The sequence below is a fragment of the Acomys russatus genome, chromosome 29 (assembly GCF_903995435.1).
Source record: "Acomys russatus chromosome 29, mAcoRus1.1, whole genome shotgun sequence".
Taxonomy (NCBI): domain Eukaryota; kingdom Metazoa; phylum Chordata; class Mammalia; order Rodentia; family Muridae; genus Acomys; species Acomys russatus.
In genome coordinates, this window is record NC_067165.1 from 43315903 (window position 1) to 43336649 (window position 20747).

The 20747-nt window shown below is 51.1% G+C and overlaps 1 protein-coding gene and 1 non-coding gene across 2 annotated transcripts; one reads left to right on the forward strand and one right to left on the reverse strand.

Moving 5' to 3' along the window:
* Window positions 1-1501: 1501 nt before the first annotated feature.
* Phf13 (PHD finger protein 13) lies at window positions 1502-8174 on the reverse strand. The gene is made up of 4 exons (XM_051171749.1): window positions 7850-8174; window positions 6079-6180; window positions 2717-3251; window positions 1502-2378 (listed from the first exon to the last, which is right to left on the reverse strand). The coding sequence occupies exons 1-4, from the start codon at window positions 7886-7888 to the stop codon at window positions 2152-2154; spliced, it is 903 nt and encodes a 300-aa protein (XP_051027706.1). The 5' UTR covers window positions 7889-8174; the 3' UTR covers window positions 1502-2151.
* Window positions 8175-10330: 2156 nt separating this feature from the next.
* Window positions 10331-10437, forward strand: LOC127212123 (U6 spliceosomal RNA). The gene has a single exon (XR_007833506.1). It is a non-coding gene; the product is annotated as a U6 spliceosomal RNA (small nuclear RNA).
* The last annotated feature ends 10310 nt before the right edge of the window (window positions 10438-20747 follow it).

Here is a 20747-nt window from a genome sequence, read left to right on the forward strand (position 1 = left end):
CATCCCGCAAATGACTGGGCTCCCTGACCGGTGTCCTTCATTCAGCCCAGGACACCTGGCAGAAAGCTCAAAGTAGCAAGATCTTTATTTACAAAATATACAGTTTCACAGAAAAGCTTGCTTTATACACGTAGACTTTACACAAAGAACCATGTAAACGATGCTGTCTGGCCTGGCCGAGGCAATGGAGGGTCTACTTTGGGGGTGACATCGTTCCCTCCCCTATCATTGGCCATCAACCAGGAGCCCCTAGAGGGTCGTGCCCAGTTTGCATAAAGAAGCTGATTGCAGCTGCCCAGCTCAAACTAACCCCAAACCAAGGTGTCTGACCTGACACCATCCAAGGGAAAGGTCCCCTTAAAAACACAAAGCAAGCAAACAGAAATTGAGATGAGTGTCAGTGTGCTCTAGAGGCATTGAATCTGAGCACACGGACAATGGCCAGCTTCCCAGTTCCACAACAAAACCACACATATTCGTAAATGCACTTAAAAAAAATTAACTACTGGAACTTTGGTTACTCTCCGGGTGAAGACACAGGACACATGCTGTCATGGGGCAGGTCTTTGGCAAATTCCTCTAACTTGTCCTGGGGATTTGCCCCAGTCAGAGCCAGACAAGACTCTCTGGAGCAGCTCCTCTCTGGAGCAGCTATCCTGACATCTGCACGCCCACAGAGCCTCGGCACTAAGTACTTCTCTACACGTTAATATGAGCAACAGGACCAAAAACAAAAACAAAAAACTAAGACAGTTACTTAAACTGCACAAGTTTAAGTACTCGATACTTAGAAAGATACTTAGACCAAAAAAAGAAAAAAGGAGAAACAAAACAAAACAAAACAAAAAAAAGCCAGCTGTTTAGCCAAATATAGTCAGAGCTCCTTTGGTGCTTAAGGTAACATGGAGGAATGCTTGGTGACCTTTGGAGGTGCTACACAGAGCAGAAAGAAATGTCACCCACTTGGGTCTTCCCTGTCTCCTGCCTAACCAAAAACACTTGGGAAACATACCCATTGCCCTGCCAAACACTGCTGAGAACGAGTGTTGAACTGCGGAAGAGCAAGGACTGAGAGCTACAGCCCTGCCCCCCCCTCCATCCCAGGACCACCAGTGTCCCGGCGCTGAGCCAGCCCTCACCCAGACCGGGGTCTGCCTCACACCTTTGAGTCTGCACACGCTGCAAGCTGATGCTACAGCACTGACTCACACCCCTGCTTTGCCCCCAGGAACCCAGCAGGCCAGCTTGTGTGGAAGGCAGTCACTGCAGAACCCCTCACATTCTTTTTACCCATTCTATGAAGAAGAGCACACAGGTCCCCAAAACAGCTGCTTCTGTGGGCTGCAAAAGAACAGAAAGATCCAAGTGCTCCCACACAGGATAGCGCTGGGGCACTGGCCACCAAGAGCAGAGGAAGGGCACTAAGCAAGACAGTGGCCAATACTTTGGGCTGTATCGTGTGGAAAAAAAAACAAAAACAAAACAAAACAAAAAAAAAACGGGCCTTTTTACATCGTGCAAAACAAACTGAGTTATGAACACAGAGCACCTCCACCCCCAGCCCCCACTCTGTGGAAAAGTGACTACATACTGTCCCTTTAAACAAACAGTGAAAACCAGACAATCACAGCTCACCCAACACCCAGGGTTCCTCTTAGGGCAGCAGACCTCTCAGGAAACAGCTCCCTGGCCCAATAAGTACAACTGAGGCAGGGGCAGTGAGACCACATAGGGGAGGGCAACTTGGACGGCTGCTGTATAGACACTTGTGATAAAAGACCAACACTGGAGAATAAACACAGGCCAGGGAAACAGAACAACTGCACCCCCAAGCACAGAGGAGACAGAACTGAGAGCCAGCATCGGCTCCCTAGAGCAGGGGCTGGCTAACAATGGCTGTGCGCCCTCACTCTTGGCTGAAGCAGACCTGGTGCTCAGTCTGCCTCCAACTCAGAGAACACAGCTGGAGCAGCAGCTCTGACGTTTTGACTGCTCACTAGCTATGTACAGTTCTATCTGGACGGCTTGTCCTTTGCTTAGGCACCTGAGTGGCAGGGTCTGCCTGCACCAGAGCTGGGAGTTCTGTGTTCAACTGAGGAGGCCACAGAGCCCAGGTCCTTCCAGTCCCGCCTGTCTCCTCGACAGCTCCGATCAGTCCAGGAACAGCTTCCGGGAGCCCATTCTGGAGCGATTCGAACGACGGATATCAAACTTGGAGTCCCGGCACTTCTGGCAGACAAATACCTCGGGGACGTTGGACTTGCGGACCTTGGCGCAGGACAGGTGAATCCAGGTGTGGCACTCGTTACACTCGATCATGGGGCGACCGGCGAAAGGCTTCATGCAGAAGCAGGTGACGAGATCCCAGGAGTCATCATCTGGAAGGCAGCGGACACTTGAGATGTGGGGACCCCGGAGCCCTTCTCCCCTGGGGAGCTGTACATCCGGGAGATGCAGCAGCTACACATGATTGACGTCACTCCAGCTAACTAGCTGAGCTGCGGTTTCTCTCTGAACACAGTGACAACACCCAGGGGGCTGAGGTCCACGTGGGGGTCCAGCTAACACTCAAGAGCCACATCATTCCCCTCAGGCTTGTGGAGGATCTGGGCTGTCTCCAGGCGCTCACCGCTCTTTCAGGAGCGCCCATCTGCCCCTTCTTCTGCCTTCTCCTCTCAAACCCTACGTGACCCTGACCCTCTGCCCCAACACTCACCTGAATCCACCATGATGTCCTCATCGTTGCCCGTGCTGTCTTCATCTCGGAACACCACTTGCTTTCCCTGCCGGACAATAGTCCGTTTTCCCTCAGTTTTTATTTCTTTGACCTGATCAGGTGACACAGTAGCACAAGAGCCACTGGAGGGAGTGTCAGAGTCCCAGCCTGAGCAGGGCTCAGCGGAGGCCTGGGGAATATGCTGCATGGTGGGACTTGTGGGGGTCTCCACATACGGATCTGCAGCTTCCAGCTTTAGCAAGCTTCCCCGGTACCCCTCCTTCACAGGCACGTCGCTGTCCCTTCGCTTCCTCTTCTTCTTCTTCTTCAGCTTGTCAGTTTTCTTCCTGTCCAGCAGGAAGTTACTGGGCTTTGCTCGCTGCAAGAGGGAAGGCTGTAGGTGGCTGAAGCATCGGTCAGACACTGGCAAGGGCACTGAAGACGCCATGTCAGAGAAACCAGCGTCCCAACCATCACTGTCAACGGTGCCAGCAGTGCTGTTGGCCGGGCTGGGGCTGCTTCTCAAGGGGAGCTCCTGAGAGAGGAGAAGAGAGCGTGGTGGGTAGTTTAGTCCCCAGGGATAGAAGCCCCACCCTCAGCAGGTCTGTCCAAGCACAACCTGAACCCCTAGGCTCTTACTCAGCACCCACTGGTACGAGCTCCTTAGCGGGCTACTGTGACCAGAAAGGTTCACCGCCTTCTCTGCATTTTCACTTTCTGCCCCAGAGCCAGGACTCGGCTCACGGCTACATACGGGGAGGCAGACCGGGGTGCAGTGGGGGCAGAGTGGCAGAGTACTTGCGAGGAGGCGGCTGAGTTTTACCCCACCCTCCCACCGCACCTTACGGGACTGTTACCCACGCCGCATCCTGTCCTTCTTCCCTCAGTAAGAGGAGCCCTTCTCTTACATTTCTTCTCCCAGTGAGCATTGCCTCCCAAGATAAGGTTTCTCTGTGTGCAGCACTGCGGGTCCTGGAACTCACTCTGTACACCAGGCTAGCCTCGAACTCACAGAGATCCACCTGCCTCTGCCTCCCACCAACCAGTTACTTTTTAGTTAAGTGAATTTGTTAGTTTCAATTTTTTTTGTTTTTGTTTGTTTTTCGAGACAGGGTTTCTCTGTATAGCTTTGGCTGTCCTGGACTCACATTGTAGACCAGGCTGGCCTCGAACTCACAGCGATCCGCCTGCCTCTGCCTCCCGAGTGCTGGGATTAAAGGCATGCACCACCACGCCCGGCTTTATTTTTTTATCTTTTCGTGTTTTTTTTTTTTTTTTTTTTTTTTTTTTTTTTTTTTTTTTTTTTTTTTTTTTGGTTTTTCGAGACAGGTTTCTCTGTGTAGCCTTGGTCATCCTGGACTCACTTTGTAGACCAGGCTGGCCTCGAACTCACAGCGATCCGCCTGCCTCTGCCTCCCGAGTGCTGGGATTAAAGGCATGCACCACCACGCCCGGCTTTATTTTTTTATCTTTTCGTTTTTTTTTTTTTCTTTTCAAGACAGGATTCCGGGGCTAGAGAGATGGCTCAGAGGTTAAGAACACTGGCTGCTCTCCCAAAGGTACTGAGTTCAATTCCCAGCAACCACATGGTGGCTCACAACCATCTATAATGAGATCTGATGTGGTCTTCTAGTGTGCGGACATACATGTACACAGAACACTGTGTACATAATTTAAAAAAAAAAGAAAAAAAAAGACAGGATTTCTGTGTGTAGCCTTGGCTGTCCTAGACTTGCTTTGTAGACCAGGCTGGCCTCAAACTCACAGCTATCTGCCTGCTTCTGCCTTCCTGAATGCTTGGGATTAAAGGCGTGCGCCACCACACCCAGCCAGTTTCAAATTTTTGACCTTCTTTAAAATCAAAACACACAAACCCCAAAACAGCACAACCTGAACACTGGGCTCTATGAACCATGAGCAAAGTGGCTCATTCCTTCAAGGCAGCGAGGCAGATCTGAGTCCAAGGCCATCCTAACCTAAGGACAGAGAAACTGTCTGAAAAAGTAAGAAACAGAAGCCATCACACCATCCCAAAACTTAGCAATCACCGCCAGGCACTCCTTTAATCCTAACACGAGGGGGAGGGGTGGGCAGATAGCTTTGAATTTGAGGCCAGCCTGGTGCACAAAGTGAGTCTATGGTAGCCAAGGCTACAAAGAAACGGTGTGTGTGTGTCCCTAAAAGACCAAAACTTAGCACTAAGCGCTGCAGTTTATGTCCTCTGCTGTCTGTCAGGACTCGGTCTTCTATGTGATACGAGGTGTGCATTGTACAGCGAGTAATAATACACCCCCAAATAACAGGCTGTGATTTAGCTTTGTGTGATGTACACAGGACCCCAGCAGTCTGAGCCCCACAGCAGCTGACATCTCTTCCCCCCCACTTGTGCCTTTTTCCTTGGCAAAGGAAAAACAAGAACAAAACAAACTTCCATGCACATGGTATTTGGGGCACGGGCAGGAGCACTGTTTTTGGTATTTCAAACAACCAGGCAAGACCTGAATCCTCTGGCAAAAAAACGTGTCCCCACCATGGCCAGGGTATCATCTTCACATAAGAGGCAGAAAGAGAGCCGGGCGTGGTGGCGCACGCCTTTAATCCCAGCACTCGGGAGGCAGAGGCAGGTGGATCGCTGTGAGTTCGAGGCCAGCCTGGTCTACATAGCGAGTCCTGGACAGCCAAAACTACACAGAGAAACCCTGTCTCGGAAAAAAAAAAAAAAAAAAAGAGGCAGAAAGAACAGTGCTTATTCACAGTTTCTAAAGACTGGTCTGGCCACTCAAGTTACTGGGCCTTTTCCAAAAAACAAAAAACACAAAAACAAAAAAAACAGACAAACACCAAGTTTTGGCAAATACACTTTGCTTTCTACTTTTTTGTTGTTGCTATTAACTATTTTCTTGAGACAGGATCTCATTCTTAGGCCATGCTAGCTTGGAATTCACTGTGTAGCCCAGGCTAGCCTCAAACCTCATGCTTCATCTAAGTGTGAGGATTACAAGAGTGACTAGAAATGAACATTTAAGTTTGTTAAAAATCAACTACAGAGGGGGAAAAAAAGCTAGGCAGTGGTGACAAACACCAGAGGTAGATGGATCACTAACTTCGAGGTCAGCCTGCGCTACAGAGTTGAATTCCAGGATAGCCAGGGCTACACAGAGAAACACTATCTAAAGAAACAGATTAAGAGTTAAATCATTTCTAGACAAGCCTAGTAAAGTTTTGGGAATCACTTCCCTGCGTGGGCTGATGATCTAAATCCCAAAGAAAACGATTCCTGCCAGAGTGCTGCCCAGGGCTGGCACCAAGTGCCTGCAGAGCCAGCGCTGGAGAGGCACCTGCAGCAGGAAGCCCGGAATTACCTCCTTGGGGTAGGGAATGTAGCCAGCATAGGCCAAGACGAAGGTGCAGAATTTGTTGAAGTCCTCAACAGTCCGGCGCCTCTTGCAACTGGGGGAGTACTCCTGTGGAGGGGAACAAAGGCTGTGTGAAGGAGACTCCAGGGAGTGCGAATCTGACCAAAACAAAGCAAGCTGCAACTTTTATTGCCAACTCACAAAATACTGCAGGATCTACAGGCATAACACAAGATAAGGTAAATGAGGGTCAAGAAACAACAGTTTTAAGGTGGAAAGAAGAGTTTTAAGATTCTGTGCCAAGAACCCTGGCAAACTGGCTAGGAGATAAAAGCCTGTGCCTGCGGTCTGCAGTCCACCTCTTGGCACTCGCCTTATCAGTTGGTCCCTGCAAGCCTATCAGAAGCTCCAACATCTACATTTTTGCTACAGATTTTCCACTTTGAAAACAAACTGCAGCTGTGGGTCTAACCAAACATATTTCCAGAGATTTCAAGATTCACGGGCTTAATCTCTCCTTGCTCTCGAAGCCTGACTCCCTCGAAGCCAAGGCAGGGAGGGGGGCCCAGTGTCTACCGCTCTGGGGCACCGTCCACTCCTGGTTTAGGGGCTGAATGCCGACACCCAAGTGTCCCGCGGACTGAGCCGGAGAAGAAACACTGCTGGGTTTAGGTGCGCACGTAAGAAAAATGCAGGATCAACCGACTCAGGGACCATTCCCAACGGCCGGCCGACAGTCACCCACCCCAAAAAGGGATTTTTCTCCCAAGAAGGCGGAGCATCGGCGGCTCCTGCTCCGGGAACATTCCCTGCGGCTGCTCCACGCACCCTGGCGCCACCTCTACCCGCGCTCAGGTACTCGGCCAGCTGGGAGGTGGACACACCAGGCCGACCTCCGAAAGCTTCCCGCAAAGCGGCGCGCAACACGGCACTTTCAAACACCGTCCCAACTTGCTCCACCAGGCCGCTCGCTCCCGCCCCTCGGCCATCCCCGCAGGCGACCGGCAGCCGCGAAGCAGTCCAACCCGGCCCCAACTCCGGGAAAACTTTAATTTCGCCTAGGGGGACATCGCGGGGAGGGGGTGGGGGGAGGTCGCGGACGCGAGTGCGGGGCGGCGCCGCGGAGGCCAAGGACCCGCCCTCCCTCCCAGAGCAGATGGCGCGCGCCGCCCGCCTGCCCGCGCAGGCCCCGGAAGGTGCGGGGCCCACCCGTGGGGTGCGGGACGCCCGCGGGACGTGGGTGGGTGCCCCGGCGGCCGCGCAGGCCGGGGAGCCTCCTGCCCACAGCTACGACACCGCGGACCCCCGCGCCCCGCCCCGCCCCCGCCGCACACCCCGCACACCGACCCTACCCCGGAGGCGCTGCGCGGGGGCCGCTCCCCGGAAGGAGGGGGAGGGGCGGGCGCGGGAGACGGGCCCCGGAGTGCGGACCCCCCGGACGCGGGCGCCGTGGGGGCGGGGCGCGGCCTGGCCGGTGGGGGGGGGCGGCAGGACCGCGCGCGGGCAGCCGTTCCGAGGGGGCCGGGCCGCACCGGGGAAGTGGGGAGGAGACCCCGGGACCCCGAGCCAGGGCGGCCGAGGGCCGTGTCCTCGGGGCGGAGGGTGGGCGCGGCGCCCGGGAGGACCAGCGGGGGAGCATCGGCGCGGGCCCGAGCTGGGGGCGCCGGGGCGAACGTGGGGGAGGGAGGCCGAGCTCGAGACGGCTTCCCGGGGTCCGGCTCGGCGGGGAGCGCAGCGGAGGCCGGGGAGGGGGCGGCGAGGCGACGCTCGCACTCACCTCGGGGTGGAAGGCGGCGGCGCAGGAGTCGGAGTCCATGTTCCGGGTGGGGGGCGGCGGCTGTGGGAGTGCCGCGGCCGGAGTGCGGGAGCGGGCCCGCGGGGCGCTCAGGGCCAGGGGGCTCCCGGACCGCGGAGGGCGAGGGCGGACCGGACCGGGGAGGGGTCGCCCGGGCTGGAGGTGATGGGGGGTGTCGGGGTGTCGCGTCGCTGGCTCGCTGATCCCGAACTGGAGTGTCCACAGCGAACTGAGAGGAGGATGCAGCTCCCACGGCCGGCGCTGTGGAGAGGCGGGAGAGGCACTGTAGGGGGCGGCGGCGGCGGCGACGGCGGAGACAGCGAGCGGGAACCCGACCGGCTCCCCGACCTGACGCCCAGTTCGGCTCGTGTCTCGGGAGGGAGGGCGGGAGCGTCGGGAGGGTCGTCGGGAACTGTAGTCTGGGATGTCTGGGCTTCGTCAATGTGGGGTGGGGGTGTGGCGCGCGGGGCGCGCGGCCTTGTGGGAGTCGTAGTCCCCAGCGCGGCGGCGCGTCGTCTAAAGGCGGGCTCAGAACTCCAACTCCCAGAAGGCTCTGCGGCAGCGGACGACCACGGAGGCGGTGCTGACAGGACTCCTCCGAGCGGGGGAGGTGCGGGGGCTCGCACCGCCCGGCCGGTGGGGGAGGGGCGGCGGCCCGCGGGCTACGCGGGGCGGGGTCGAGCGGCGGCCTGGGTCTCGGAGGGCGGTGGCCGGGACTCCGCTTTCTCCCGTGGGGCCTCTGCTATGGCTGTGGTGGGGCGGGGGTGTCCCGGCGGCCTGGGCAGGATGGGGGCGGGACGCTGACGTCCGCGAGGGCGGAGCGCACTTGTTTTCGCGGCCTGGGGCGTTTAGGCGAGGGTTCCCGGCGACCGCGGCGTTAGGCCAGGCGGGGTCACTTGTGGGCGCCCGGTGCGTTCGGCGGAAGATAGAACCGACCTCCGGGCGAGCGCTGCGCCGGCCCGAGTCCGCTTTTTGTTTTCCTCCTTGGTGTCCTCCCGCGTCAGGCTCTTCCTGGGATCTGTGAGGCGGCGGCGGCGGCGGCGAAGCGCCTGAGGTGCGTGGTGCCCACGGGGACTCCTCCGAGGGCTGTTGATGGTTGAGTGGGCAGTGCTCGAAGAGCCAGAGCAGGGTCCCCCGTGGGTGTGGAAGATCGGTCCGGGACTTGGTGGATGGAGTACCGTAAAGCCTGCTGCTGTTACTTTAACGCTAGTAGTGGTTTAGGAGGAAATACCCATTTAGCAGTACATTCGGTGGCTTTAGAAACTGTCAAAAAAGAGTGACGAGATTTTATATTCGAGTGAAAACACGGTCTGACACAGGAGCAAGACGAGATGATTTGAAAGCCTGTGAATAGCTCATAGTCGGTGATTATTGCTGTTTCCGAGTCCAGATAATTTTTATGTAAACAGTGATTAAGAGACTAGAAGTAGTGACCCACACCTGTACACCCAGCAGGCAGGAGCCATCCTGGTCTACACTGTGTTCCTGGCCAGTCAGGACTTTGTGGATTGAAGGGAGGAAGAAGGAGGAAGAAAGAACAAAAACTGGTTTGATCTCAGAAAAACTACCGGTTCCCTAAACCATAAATGTATCTACCACAATGACTCAATAAAGGTAGTTTACTGTTGTTTTGTTGTTGTTTATTTCTGCAGTAGTGACACTCTGTTGAGGGCTGAGGTGACACATTGAAAAAATGCACAGATGAAATGCAAGTAGTTGCAGAATTAGGGTATTCCCTGGTTTCTGTGGTCAGAGCAAAGTCTGGAGATTGACTAGTTTTCCTCATGGTCAGAGTCCCCAGAAGTGACTTGGTTTTTCCTATATAAAAAAGGACTTCAAAGCCAGGTGTGGTGTCTGTAAATCCAGCGCTCAGAGGCTGAGGCAGGATTGCTGAAAGGTAAAAACCCCCTCCTAGGTTACAGAGATTCTAAGGTTGACATGAACAATTTAGGGAAGCCCCATCTCAAAAAGGTCGGGAGCCTACAGGTGCCCAGGTTGGTAGCTAAAGCCACTGCCCTTGACTCGCTGTGTGCATGGCTCTAGGCAGGATATGGAACCTTGTAGTTCAGAGGTACCAACAAGCAATTAAGAGCGCTTCTTGCAGAAGACCTGCTTTCAGTCGCAACACTCACAAGTTCCTAGGAACTTAACACCCTCGAAGTGCACAGACAGTGCACAGACAGACATGCTAGCAAAACACACACATCTAGAAAAGCACTAAGCCGCAGGAGCATGATAATGCATCTGAAAACACAGAGTCTGGGAGAAAGAGGAAAAAGAGCTAGGCCTACAAGGCCAACCTTGCTTACACAATAAGTTTAAGGCCAGCCTGAGTGACCCAAGACCCTATCTCAAATCACAGATGCAACCCAAAAAAATAAGCCACCTCACCTGATCTTTATTCCTTCTGGTAAAAACTTCACAGGAAACATCAAATCGTTCTCACATCAGGAAACTGGCTGAGCGCTCGCTTCAGCAGCATGTACACTAAAATTGGAACGATACAGAGAAGGTTAGCATGGCCCCTGCGCAAGCATGACACGCAAAATTGTGAAGCGTTCCATGTTTTTAATCTGTCATATTTTCAGTAAACCTGAAAAGAAACAAAAAGGCTGGGCGCAGTGCCTTACTCAGGAGGCAGAAGCAGGCAGGCAGATCACTGTGAGTTCGAGGCCAGCCTGGTCTACAAAGTGAGTCCAGGACAGCCAAGGCTACACAGAGAAACCCTGTCTCAAACAAAAAAAGAAAGGAGGCTGGAGAGATGGCCCAGGTTAAGAGCACTGGCTGCTCTTCGAAAGGTCCTGAGTTCAATTCCCAGCAGCCACATGGTGGCTCACAGCCATCTAGAATGAGATCTGGAGCCCTCTTCTGGCGTGCAAGTATACATGTAGGCAGAACACTGTATACATAATAAATAAATCTTTTTTTTAAAAAGAAAGAAACTGTCTGAAGGGCTACAGAGATGGCCCAGTGGTTAAGAGGAAACACCGTTCTTTCAGAGGACTTGAGCTAGTTTCCCGGCACCCACCTTGAGTGTAACTCCAGCTTTAGGGGACTTGATGCGTCCACAGCAGTGCATTCAGTGTGCACAAACCCACACTCAGAAACACACAAACACTTTTTTTTTTTTTAATGTTTTTCCAGACAGGATTTCTCTGTGTAGTCCTGGCTGTCCTGGACTTGCTCTGAAGACCAGGCTGGCCTTGAACTCCAAGATCCACCTGCCTCTGCTTCCTGAGTGTTGGTATTAATAGTGTGCACCTCCACACCTGACTTCACACATACGCACGTATTTTATTTATTTATTTATTTATTGGTTTTTCAAGACAGGGTTTCTCTGTGTAGCCTTGGCTCTCCTGGACTCACTTTGTAGACCAGGCTGGGCTCGAGCTCACAGCGATCCGCCTGCCTCTGCCTCCCAGAGTGCTGGGATACCCACGTATTTTAAAGTAGAAATAAGTAGAGGGTGTAACCAGAGTTTCTCTGAGCCAGACAGCAGATGGAATAATGACATGGAGACCTTTAATGTTTATTACAGATAACGATTTATTATAACACTAAACTTGGGCAATATGGCTGGGAGGGTTCTCAGTTATTCTAGCCCAACAATACTGGCCTTGCCTACCTCCTGCCACGTGTGTGTCCCTTTATCTGTCCTCCTTAGTCTTGGCCTGTCGCCTGTTTGTTCAGCCTGGTCTGATGACTACTCCCATCTCTCTGATCCTCACGTGATACCCTCTGTCTGGGCTCAGAAGTCCCGCCTTCCTCTCCTACACGGCTATTGGCTGTCCAGCTCTTTATTTAACCAATCAGAAGTGATAGAGAACAGTGTTTAGAAATACTGGGGCAAGAGATGCTTAACAAGACCGAGGTCAGGCCTGTATTCTGCTTTCTGCCGGGCAGAAAGCAGCGCTTGAATAACACAGAGACAATTTACACAGCACACAAACATCACTCCAACAGCTGGGCTTAGTGTTGCATTTAATCCCAGGAGCTGGGAGGCAGAGGCGGGCACTGTCTGGAAAAATAAAATAAAACAATAAAGTAAAAATAAATGGCAAACACCTCTAATCCCAGCTCTCATTACACAGAGGCAGGTTGCTCTCTGTAGTGTGAGCTACATTGTGAAACTGTGTCTAATAATAAAATAGAAACCAGGAGCCAGAGAGGTGGCCCGGTGGTTAAGAGCAATTGTCCCTTTTACAGAGAACTGGGTTCGATTCTTGGCACCCACATGGCGCCTTCAGTCTCATTAGTTCCTGTGTGCTTTTTCGACCTCTGTGGACACCAGGCATGAACACAAGCAAAGTACTCAAACACATAATAACCCTAACAGTTAACAAAAAAGTTAGCTGGGCACGGTGGTGGCGCACGCCTTTATTCTCAGCACTCGGGAGGCAGAGGCAGGCGGATCACTGTGAGTTCGAGCCCAGCCTGGTCTACAAAGTGAGTTCAGGACAGCCAAGGCTACACAGAGAAACCGTGTCTCAGGAAACAAAAACAAAAAGTTGACGCCAGGAATGGTTGCTTCTGGCTATAACCCCAGCATCATTAGACAAACTGAGTCTGGGCTGTGTACAGAGTTCCGAGACAGCTTGGACGGCATACATAATAAGGCTGACTCAGGCCTCTTCAAAAGAAGAGTAAACAGTCGTCGTCTATTCTGTGGCAGTGTAGCATGCAGAGAGCCCTTTATTTATCCCTAACACTGCTCAAAAATAAATAGAAAACTGGGCGGTGGTGGTGCATGCCTTTAATCCCAGCATTCAGGAGGCAGAGGTAGGCAGATCTCTTGAGTTTGAGACCAGCCAGATCTATAGAGAGAGTTCCAGGACAGCCAGGATTATACAGAGAAACCCTGTCTCGAAAAAACAAACAAGGGCTGGAGAGATGGCTCAGTGGTTAAGAGCACCGTCTGCACTTCCAAAGGACCCGAGTTCAATTCCCAGCACCCACATGGCAGCTCATAACTGTAACTCCAGTTCTAAGACACCTGACACATGCCCATGCACATAAAATAAAACTAAAAATAAAAAAAAAGAAAGAAAGAAAAAAACTAGACTGGGTATAGTGACACATCCAGAACTCAGGAGGGCCAAGGCAGGCAGATCTCTGTGAGTTCGAAGCCAGCCCAGTCTATAAAGCAAGCCCAGAGGGGCTGGAGAGATGGCTCAGAGGTTAAGAGCACTGGCTGGTCTTCTAGAGATCCTGAGTTCAATCCCTAGCAACCACATGATGGCTCACAACCATCTCAAATGAGATCTGGTGCCCTCATCTGGTCTGTGGGTATATATGCAGACAGAGCACTGTATTTATAATAATAAATATATCTTTTAAAAATGATAAAAGTAGCCGGGCGTGGTGGCGCACGCCTTTAATCCCAGCACTCAGGAGGCAGAGGCAGGCGGATCGCTGTGAGTTCGAGGCTAGCCTGGTCTACAAAGTGAGTCCAGGACAGCCAAGGCTACACAGAGAAACCCTGTCTCAAAAAACCAAAAAAAAAAAAAAAAAAAAAAAAAGATAAAAGTAAGTCCAGGACAGCCAAGGCTACACAGGTTTCTGGGAAACCTGTTTCAAAGAAAAAAAATAAAAGTAGATTAAACAATGGTTCTCAGCTAGTCATGGTGGCTCACCCAAGTACTAACACTCAGAACGCCAATGCAGGAGAATTCCCATGGTTCCAAGGCAACCTAAAGTACAAAGCAAAATCCTGTCTCAAAACACTGGTCTCAGCCAGACAGTGGTAGCACACGCCTTTACTCCCAGCACTCGGGAGGCAGAGGCAGGCGGATAGCTGTGAGTTTGAGGCCAGCCTGGTCTACAAAGCAAGTCCAGGATAGTCAAGGCTACACAGAGACACCCTGTCTCAAAAAAAAACAAAAAAAAAAAACAAAAAACAAAAAAAGAAAGAAAGAAAAAACCCCACTGGTCTGTCTAGTTGGGATATAGGTCCCTGGTAGGGTACTTGCCTAGTATGTGTGAAAGGAGGTCCAATGTTCATACCAAAAAGCTACTTGAATTTTTCTTTTTTTTTTTTTATTTTAATTTATGTGCATTGGTGTGGAGGTGTCAGATCTTGGAGTTACAGACAGTTGTGAGCCACCATGTGGTGCTGGGAATTGAACCTGCGTCCTTTAGAAGAGTAGGCAGTGCTCTTAACCACTGAGCTGCTTGAATTTTTCAAGGCCACAGATCTAGAAGCTGGAAAGAAAGATGGCTCAGTGGTCAAGAATAAGGATCTACACACACACACACACACACACACACACACACACACACACACACACCAATACGTTTGTTTATTTATTTACTTATTTATTTTGGTTTTTCGAGACAGAGTTTCTCTGTGTAACAGCTCTGGTTCTGACTGTCCTGGAACTCTGTAGTCCAGGCTGGCCTTGAACGGAGATCCACCTGTCTCTGCCTCCCAACTGCTGGAACTAAAGGCCTGTGCCACCGTGCAGGCGGGCTGAAATTTATTTTTATAGGTCTTTTTCCTTGTTTGTTTTGTTGCCTTCTTGGACATCTATGCCATATGTGCGCAATGCCCTTGGAGGTCAGGAGCGGGTGCAGGTCATGTGGTGTCTGGGAACCTAACCCTGGGAACCTAACTCCAAGCACAGCAAGAGCTCTCAACTGCTCCCGAAATTTACTTGAAGTGTTTTAACCCAAACTGCCTCATTGTGTGCACCCGTGGTAAAGGCTCACTCTGGGAAGCAGGCTCCTGCTCTCCATGCCTGCTTTTCAGATGTACTGTACTACTCCTAGCTCTCTCCTGGGCGAGTATCCTAGAACTCCCTGAGTAACAGTGCTAGTCACCGCCCAGGTCCTGGGAGTCACCGGTTTTTGCTTCTCCTGGGCGGGGAAACCCTGAGTACATGTACGCACTGAATGCTGACTCTCAGACAGTTGTGATTGCTGGGGAACAAGAAGGGAAGAAACCCAACATTAGCCCAAGTTGTGACAAGTTAAAAATACTAAGAATACCATGGTTTCCGAGTACGTAATTTGAGAATGTGGTTATTTTAGTTGAGTTTCCAAACATAGCCTCACCTACGTCTCACTCACTCTGTTCCCTTCACTTGGGGGACGTTTGAGGAACTCTCTGCCTCCTGTTTTCACTGTGCGACTGAAGTGTGGGTGCAAGTTTCACCAGATGCTTGTTCTGCCCAGCGTGGCTATCTGACGCCACCTCACAGGGTCCAGCTAAAGGCTGTTCTTAGGACTCCTCCTGCCCTGCTTGTTCAGGAGACTGTGTGCACACGTGTGTGTGCATGTATGTATGTGTGCTTGTGTTCATGTCTCTGTGTGTGCGTGCATGCCTGTGTGTGTCCTGTGAGTGTATGTGTGTGTGTGTGTCTGTGTGCTCATGTCCATGTCTCTGTGCGTGTGTGCATACGTGTGTGCGCGAGTGCGTGTGTAGATTCCTCAGAATCAGCGTGTGGTACCTGTATAGAGCATGAACACATGTGTGAATGTATAATTTAGCAGTGCTTTGCAGATTGTTCCATTAGTGGGTTCAAGTTGCCTCTTAAGATAGGTTCATACTGATAGGTCACAAAGCTATAGCAAAGCCGGACAGGCGACTCGGCAGTGGCTGCACTTGCAGTTGGCTGGAGATCAGTTCCCACGACCCACATCAGACAGCTTGTGTGTATGTGTATTTACAAATGTCCCGTCTGTGGGGGCTGGAGAGATAGCTCAGTGGTTAAGAGCACTGACTGCTCTTCCAGAGGTCCTGAGTTCAATTCCCAGCAACCACATGGTGGCTCACAACCATCTATAATGTGATCTGATGCCCTCTGCTGGCCTGCAGATGTACATGCAGGCAGAGCACTGTATACACGATAAATAAATAAATCTCAACAAACAAACAGAGCTGGGTGGTGGTGGCGCACACCTTTAATCCCAGCACTTGGGAGGCAGAGGCAGGCAGATCTCTCTGAGTTCGAGGCCAGCCTGGTCTACAGAGCCAGTTCCAGGACAGCCAGGCCTACACAAAGAAACCCTGTCTCGAAAAACCAAAAACATTTAAATAATAAATGTGCCTGTGTAGGTCTGTGCACCACGTGTGAAGTGTGGCACCTAGAGGCCAAAACAGGGCATCAGATCGCCGGAAACTGCCCTGTGGGTGCTGGCTATCAAGCCTGGGTTCTCAAAGGGCAGCCAGTGCTCTAACCACTGAGCAATCTCTCTAGCCATTTAAAAAAAAAAAGAGCTGAGACCAGCTATCACAATGATCTAGGTTACGTCTTTCCTGTTTAAAATTAGAGTTTGGGGCTGAGTGTGGTGGCCCACGCCTTTAATCCCAGCAGTCGGGAGGCAGAGGCAGGCCGATTGCTGTGAGTTCAAGACCAGGCTGGTCTCCAAAGTGAGTCCGGGACAGCCAAGGCTACACAGAGAGACCCTGTCTCGAAAAACCAAAAATAAATAAATAATTAAATTAAATTAGAATTTGAACAAGGAAATGGAGGAGTTTATTTTTCTTTCTTTCTTTAGTTTTTCTAGACAAGGTTTCTCTGTGTAGCCTTGTCTGTCCTGGACTCACTTTGTATACCAGGCTGGCCTGGGAGTCACAGCAATCCGCCTGCCTCTGCCTCCCGAGTGCTGGGATCAAAGGCGTGTGCTACCACGCCCGGCTCCTTTATTTTTCTTTCAGTCAGTGATCGCCTGGCAAGCCAGTTGCCCTGAGTTTTGAGTATGAACGGATGTGTGTTTGGGACAGTTTTGCTGTCGCCACCTGGCTCCCGGTCTTGTTGATTTAGACTCCTGAATGCTGCCATTGTCGACCTGTACCATCACACCCCGTGCAAGTGGTTTCTTAGTTTAGGGTTTTTTTTGGACTTATTTAGTGTGGGTGGGCTTGAGTGTCATGGCCACAGTGGGGCGCAGAGGACTTGTGTGAGATGGTTTTCTCCTTCCACAGTGTATGTTTGGAGGACTAAACCCCAGGGCATCAGGCTTGGCAGCATCTTACACTGGGCCCCCACCTCACAGGTCCAGTTTTTTGTTTTTATTGCTCGGTTTGGGTTTTTGTTTTGTTTTTATTTAAATAGTACCACTGCTTATTAAGTTCACACTATCACAGTCGAGTTCCTTGGACTAGATGTAGTGGGACATGCCTACAATCTTAGCATTTCAGAGGCAGAGGCAGACAGATCTCTGTGAGTTCGAAGCTAGCCTGGTCTACAATAGCAAGTTCCAGGCCAGCCAGGGCTACGTAGTGGAACCCTGTCTCCAAAAAGAAAAAGAAGCAGCTTAGGAAGACAGAACTGGGAGCTGAACTTAGGGCCGGAGCATGCTAAGTAACTGTTCTACCCACTGGGCTACACAACCCCAGACGCGCCCCCCCCTTTTTTTTAGACAGGGTCTCTCTGTGTGGCCTTGACTGTCCTGGACTCACTTTGTAGACCAGGCTGGCCTTGATGTTGTTGTTTTTTTTTTACTTATTATGTCTATGGTGTTCTGTCTGCATGTGCACATACATGCCAGAAGAGGACACCAGATGTCAGCATGGATGGTTGTGAGCCACCATGTGGTTGCTGGGAATTGAACTCAGGACCTTTGGAAGAGCAGCCAGTGCTCTTAACCTCTGAGCCACCTCTCCAGCCCCCAGGCTGGCCTTGAACTCACAGTGATCCACCTGCTTCTGTGCCCTGAGTGCTGGGATTAAAGTCACGGACTACTATACCTGCTGGCCCCATTTTTTTTTCTTTTTTTAATTATAGAGGAGATGAACTAGAATTTTCCTGAAATATAAAATGTATAAACTCAAAAAAAATGTATAAACTCCTGCTTATCTGACAGCTTAACATCTCCCTCTCCAAAGAGGAGCCTGCACCACACTAGGGTGCAGGCTAACCCAAGGGGTCCAAGTCACCTAGAGAAGGCCAAATTTTCCTCTGTGAGTTCAAGGCCAGCCTGGTCTACAAGCGAGTCCAGGACAGCAAAGGCTACACAGAGAAACCCTGTGTTGAAAAACCAAAAAAAAAAAAAAAATCCAATATAGTTTAGGTAATTGTGCATATTTAGTAACAAAATTTAAAGAAATTACCATTTTAATTTTATACATTGTTTTGCTTTTTGTTTTTTAAGACAGGGTTTCTCTGTGTAGCCTTGGCTGTCCTAGATTCGCTTTGTAGACCGGGCTGGCCTCAAACTCACAGCTAGCCTCCTGCCTCTGCCTCTGGAGTCCTGGGATTAAAGGCGTGCGCCACCACTGCCTGGCAATTTTATACATTGTTAATGAAAGTATAATTACATCATTTTCCCTTTCCTCCTCCACCCCACCCTACGTCCCCTTCCTCCAACTCCCCCTTACTCTCAAATTGATAGTCTCCTCTTCCTCGTTATTATTGTTATATGTTGTGTAAGTATATGCAGAAATATGCAAATACAACCTACTGAGTCTGGTTTTTGTTTTGTTTTGGTTTGTTTGTTTGTTTTTGGTTTTTCGAGACAGGGTTTCTCTGTATAGCCTTGGCCATCCTGGACTCACTTTGTAGACCAGGCTGGTTTTGTTTTGTTGATTGGTTTTTGTTTTTTTCGAGACAGGGTTTCTTTGTGTCCCAGACATGCTTTGTAGACCAGGCTGGCCTCGAACTCACGGAGATCCGCCTGCCTCTGCCTCCCAAGTGCTGGGAGTAAAGGCATGTGCTGTCATGCCCGGCTAGATTTTAGTTTTACTTTGACCTTTTTTGTGTTTTCTGTGTGTGTTGGCTGTCTATTCATCCATGTGAGCACATGAGTACCACTTTGTTTGTATAGGTCAGAGGACAGTAGCCCCAGGGGCTGACCTTTGATTTACCAAATCTGGATCCCAGAGAGACCCACCCGCTCTTGCTCCCTGAATGCTGGGATTAAAGGCCCCTGTAAGGCCAACTGCTGGCCTCCCACCTTGCTTAGGACAGACTCTCTGTTATTTTTTAACCATATAAACCAGACTGGGTGGACTTTAATCTTGAAGGAATTCACTTGTCTCCACCTCCCCACAGGTAGGAGTGCAGGGGTGACAGTGGCTTGTATTAAATACTCCTGCATAGTCGGGCGTGGTGGCGCACGCCTTTAATCCCAGCACTCGGGAGGCAGAAGCAGGCGGATCGCTGTGAGTTCGAGGCCAGCCTGGTCTACAAGGTGAGTCCAGGATGGCCAAGGCTACACAGAGAAACCCTGTCTCGAAAAAAAAAAAAAAAAAAAAAAAAAAAGACAAGCTAAATACTCCTGCATGTGGATTCTTGGATTTAACCCAAGGTCCTAATCTTTTTTTTTTTTTTTTTCCTTTTCAAAACAGGGTTTCTTTGTGTAGCTCTGGCTGTCCTGAAACTAGCTCTGCAAACCAGGCTGGCCTCGAACTCATTGAGATCGCCTTTCTCTGCCTCTGAGAGCTGGGATTAAAGGCTTGTGCCAAGACTTCTATCCTTGCCTGACAATCACTTCTTTTGTTTTGTTTTGTTTTGTTTTTTGTTTTTCGAGACAAGGTCTTGTGTTATCCTTGGCTGTCCTGGACTCACTTTGTAGACCCGGCTGGCCTCGAACTCACAGCGATCCGCCTGCCTCTGCCTCTGACAATCACCTTTAACACCTCCCCAGCTCTGGTTGTTTGTTTGTTTTTTGGTTTTGTTTTTCTGGGGGGCTTTCCCCCCATTTTTGGTTTTTTTTAAGACAGAGTTTCTCTGTGTAGCACTGTCTTGAAAAACCAAAACCAAAACCTAAAATCTGGAGCTGCTGATATACCTTTCTAATAAGTAAAGCCACAAGCCAGGCCCTGGGTTCAAGCCTGAAAAACTCCCGAGAAAGAGAAGAGAGAAGGCCCGCTCTCCTCTTAGGTTGCGTCCTCTACGTGAAACCTGACTTGACAGAGCTAGAATGCATGCGCATCGCATCCCATCTCGGTAACTACACCATCGTCCTTCAAGAGTGCGTTATGGAGCTGACACCATGTGCAAGTAACCCTGTGATGTTGGGAGCGCAGGGAGGCCAGGGCAAGAGAACAGAATTCAATCGGTAAAGCTCTTGTGTGCCTGAGGCCCTGAATGAATTCCAGCTTCAGCAGAAACCAACAAAATACACCCTCAGTTCTCAGCTGTGGCGTTTAATCCCTAGGCTTCCTGCTGAGAGGAACCGGCTCCGCGACACTGTAGTGCTTTCCTCTGTAGGCACCCACTTCCTGGCTGCTCAGACTGTCAGAAGGGCTGTGTGGAAGCTATTGGCCAGGCCGCTGGGCCCAGGAATGCTGTCCTGCCTTTAATAGCTGTGTGAACAGTCCTTCTATGGGCAACAGGCGGTTGCCTGGGTACCTGCATGTTTCTTCCTTAGAACCTGTGCTGACCATGCTGACCCTGAAATTTAGCCCGGTTGCATTCCAGGGGAAAGGACGTGAGGTTCCTTGAGTGGAAGAGAAAGCCTGGGAGGTTTTAAAAATGGAATAAAACTAAATGTCTCCAGCCGAGGCTGTGTCAACGTAGCAGCCCCCGGCAGCGCACCGGCTCCAGGGCGCTTGGCATCCCCTGGGGTACAGTGAACAGGGCCTGAGGTTGGAATGCTTTCAGAAAGGAGGTGCGGGACAGCTATCACTCCATGGCTTCCAAGTGTGTGGGGGGGTTCCTTTTCCGAGAGTCGTGTGTACAATACATCCATACACGCATACGAGCAGTCCCCATTGCATCACCTCTCAAAAGAACTGTGACTGCTGAATGCCTCTCTCCCCAGCTTTTTAAGGCGCTTCCCTGACAGGCCTTGAGCTGAACCCAAGGAGCCAACCAGAGGGCTGTAAACCTGAGCTCTCCCGGCCGACTTGCCCCTACACCTAACTCGGAAAGTAAAGCTACAACTTCTATGCTGACTAAATTTGACTGTAGATGCGCTTGAAACTCAGGCTTGA

Bases quoted from the DNA above. Each gene is read 5' to 3' on its own strand.
- Phf13 (XM_051171749.1), bottom strand. From the start codon at position 7,888: ATGGACTCCGACTCCTGCGCCGCCGCCTTCCACCCCGAG. The intron at 6,181-7,849 runs GTGAGTGCGAGC...TCCCCTCCACAG, and splicing joins CCGCCGCCTTCCACCCCGAG to GAGTACTCCCCCAGTTGCAA. The intron at 2,379-2,716 runs GTGAGTGTTGGG...GCTGCCTTCCAG, and splicing joins GGACATCATGGTGGATTCAG to ATGATGACTCCTGGGATCTC.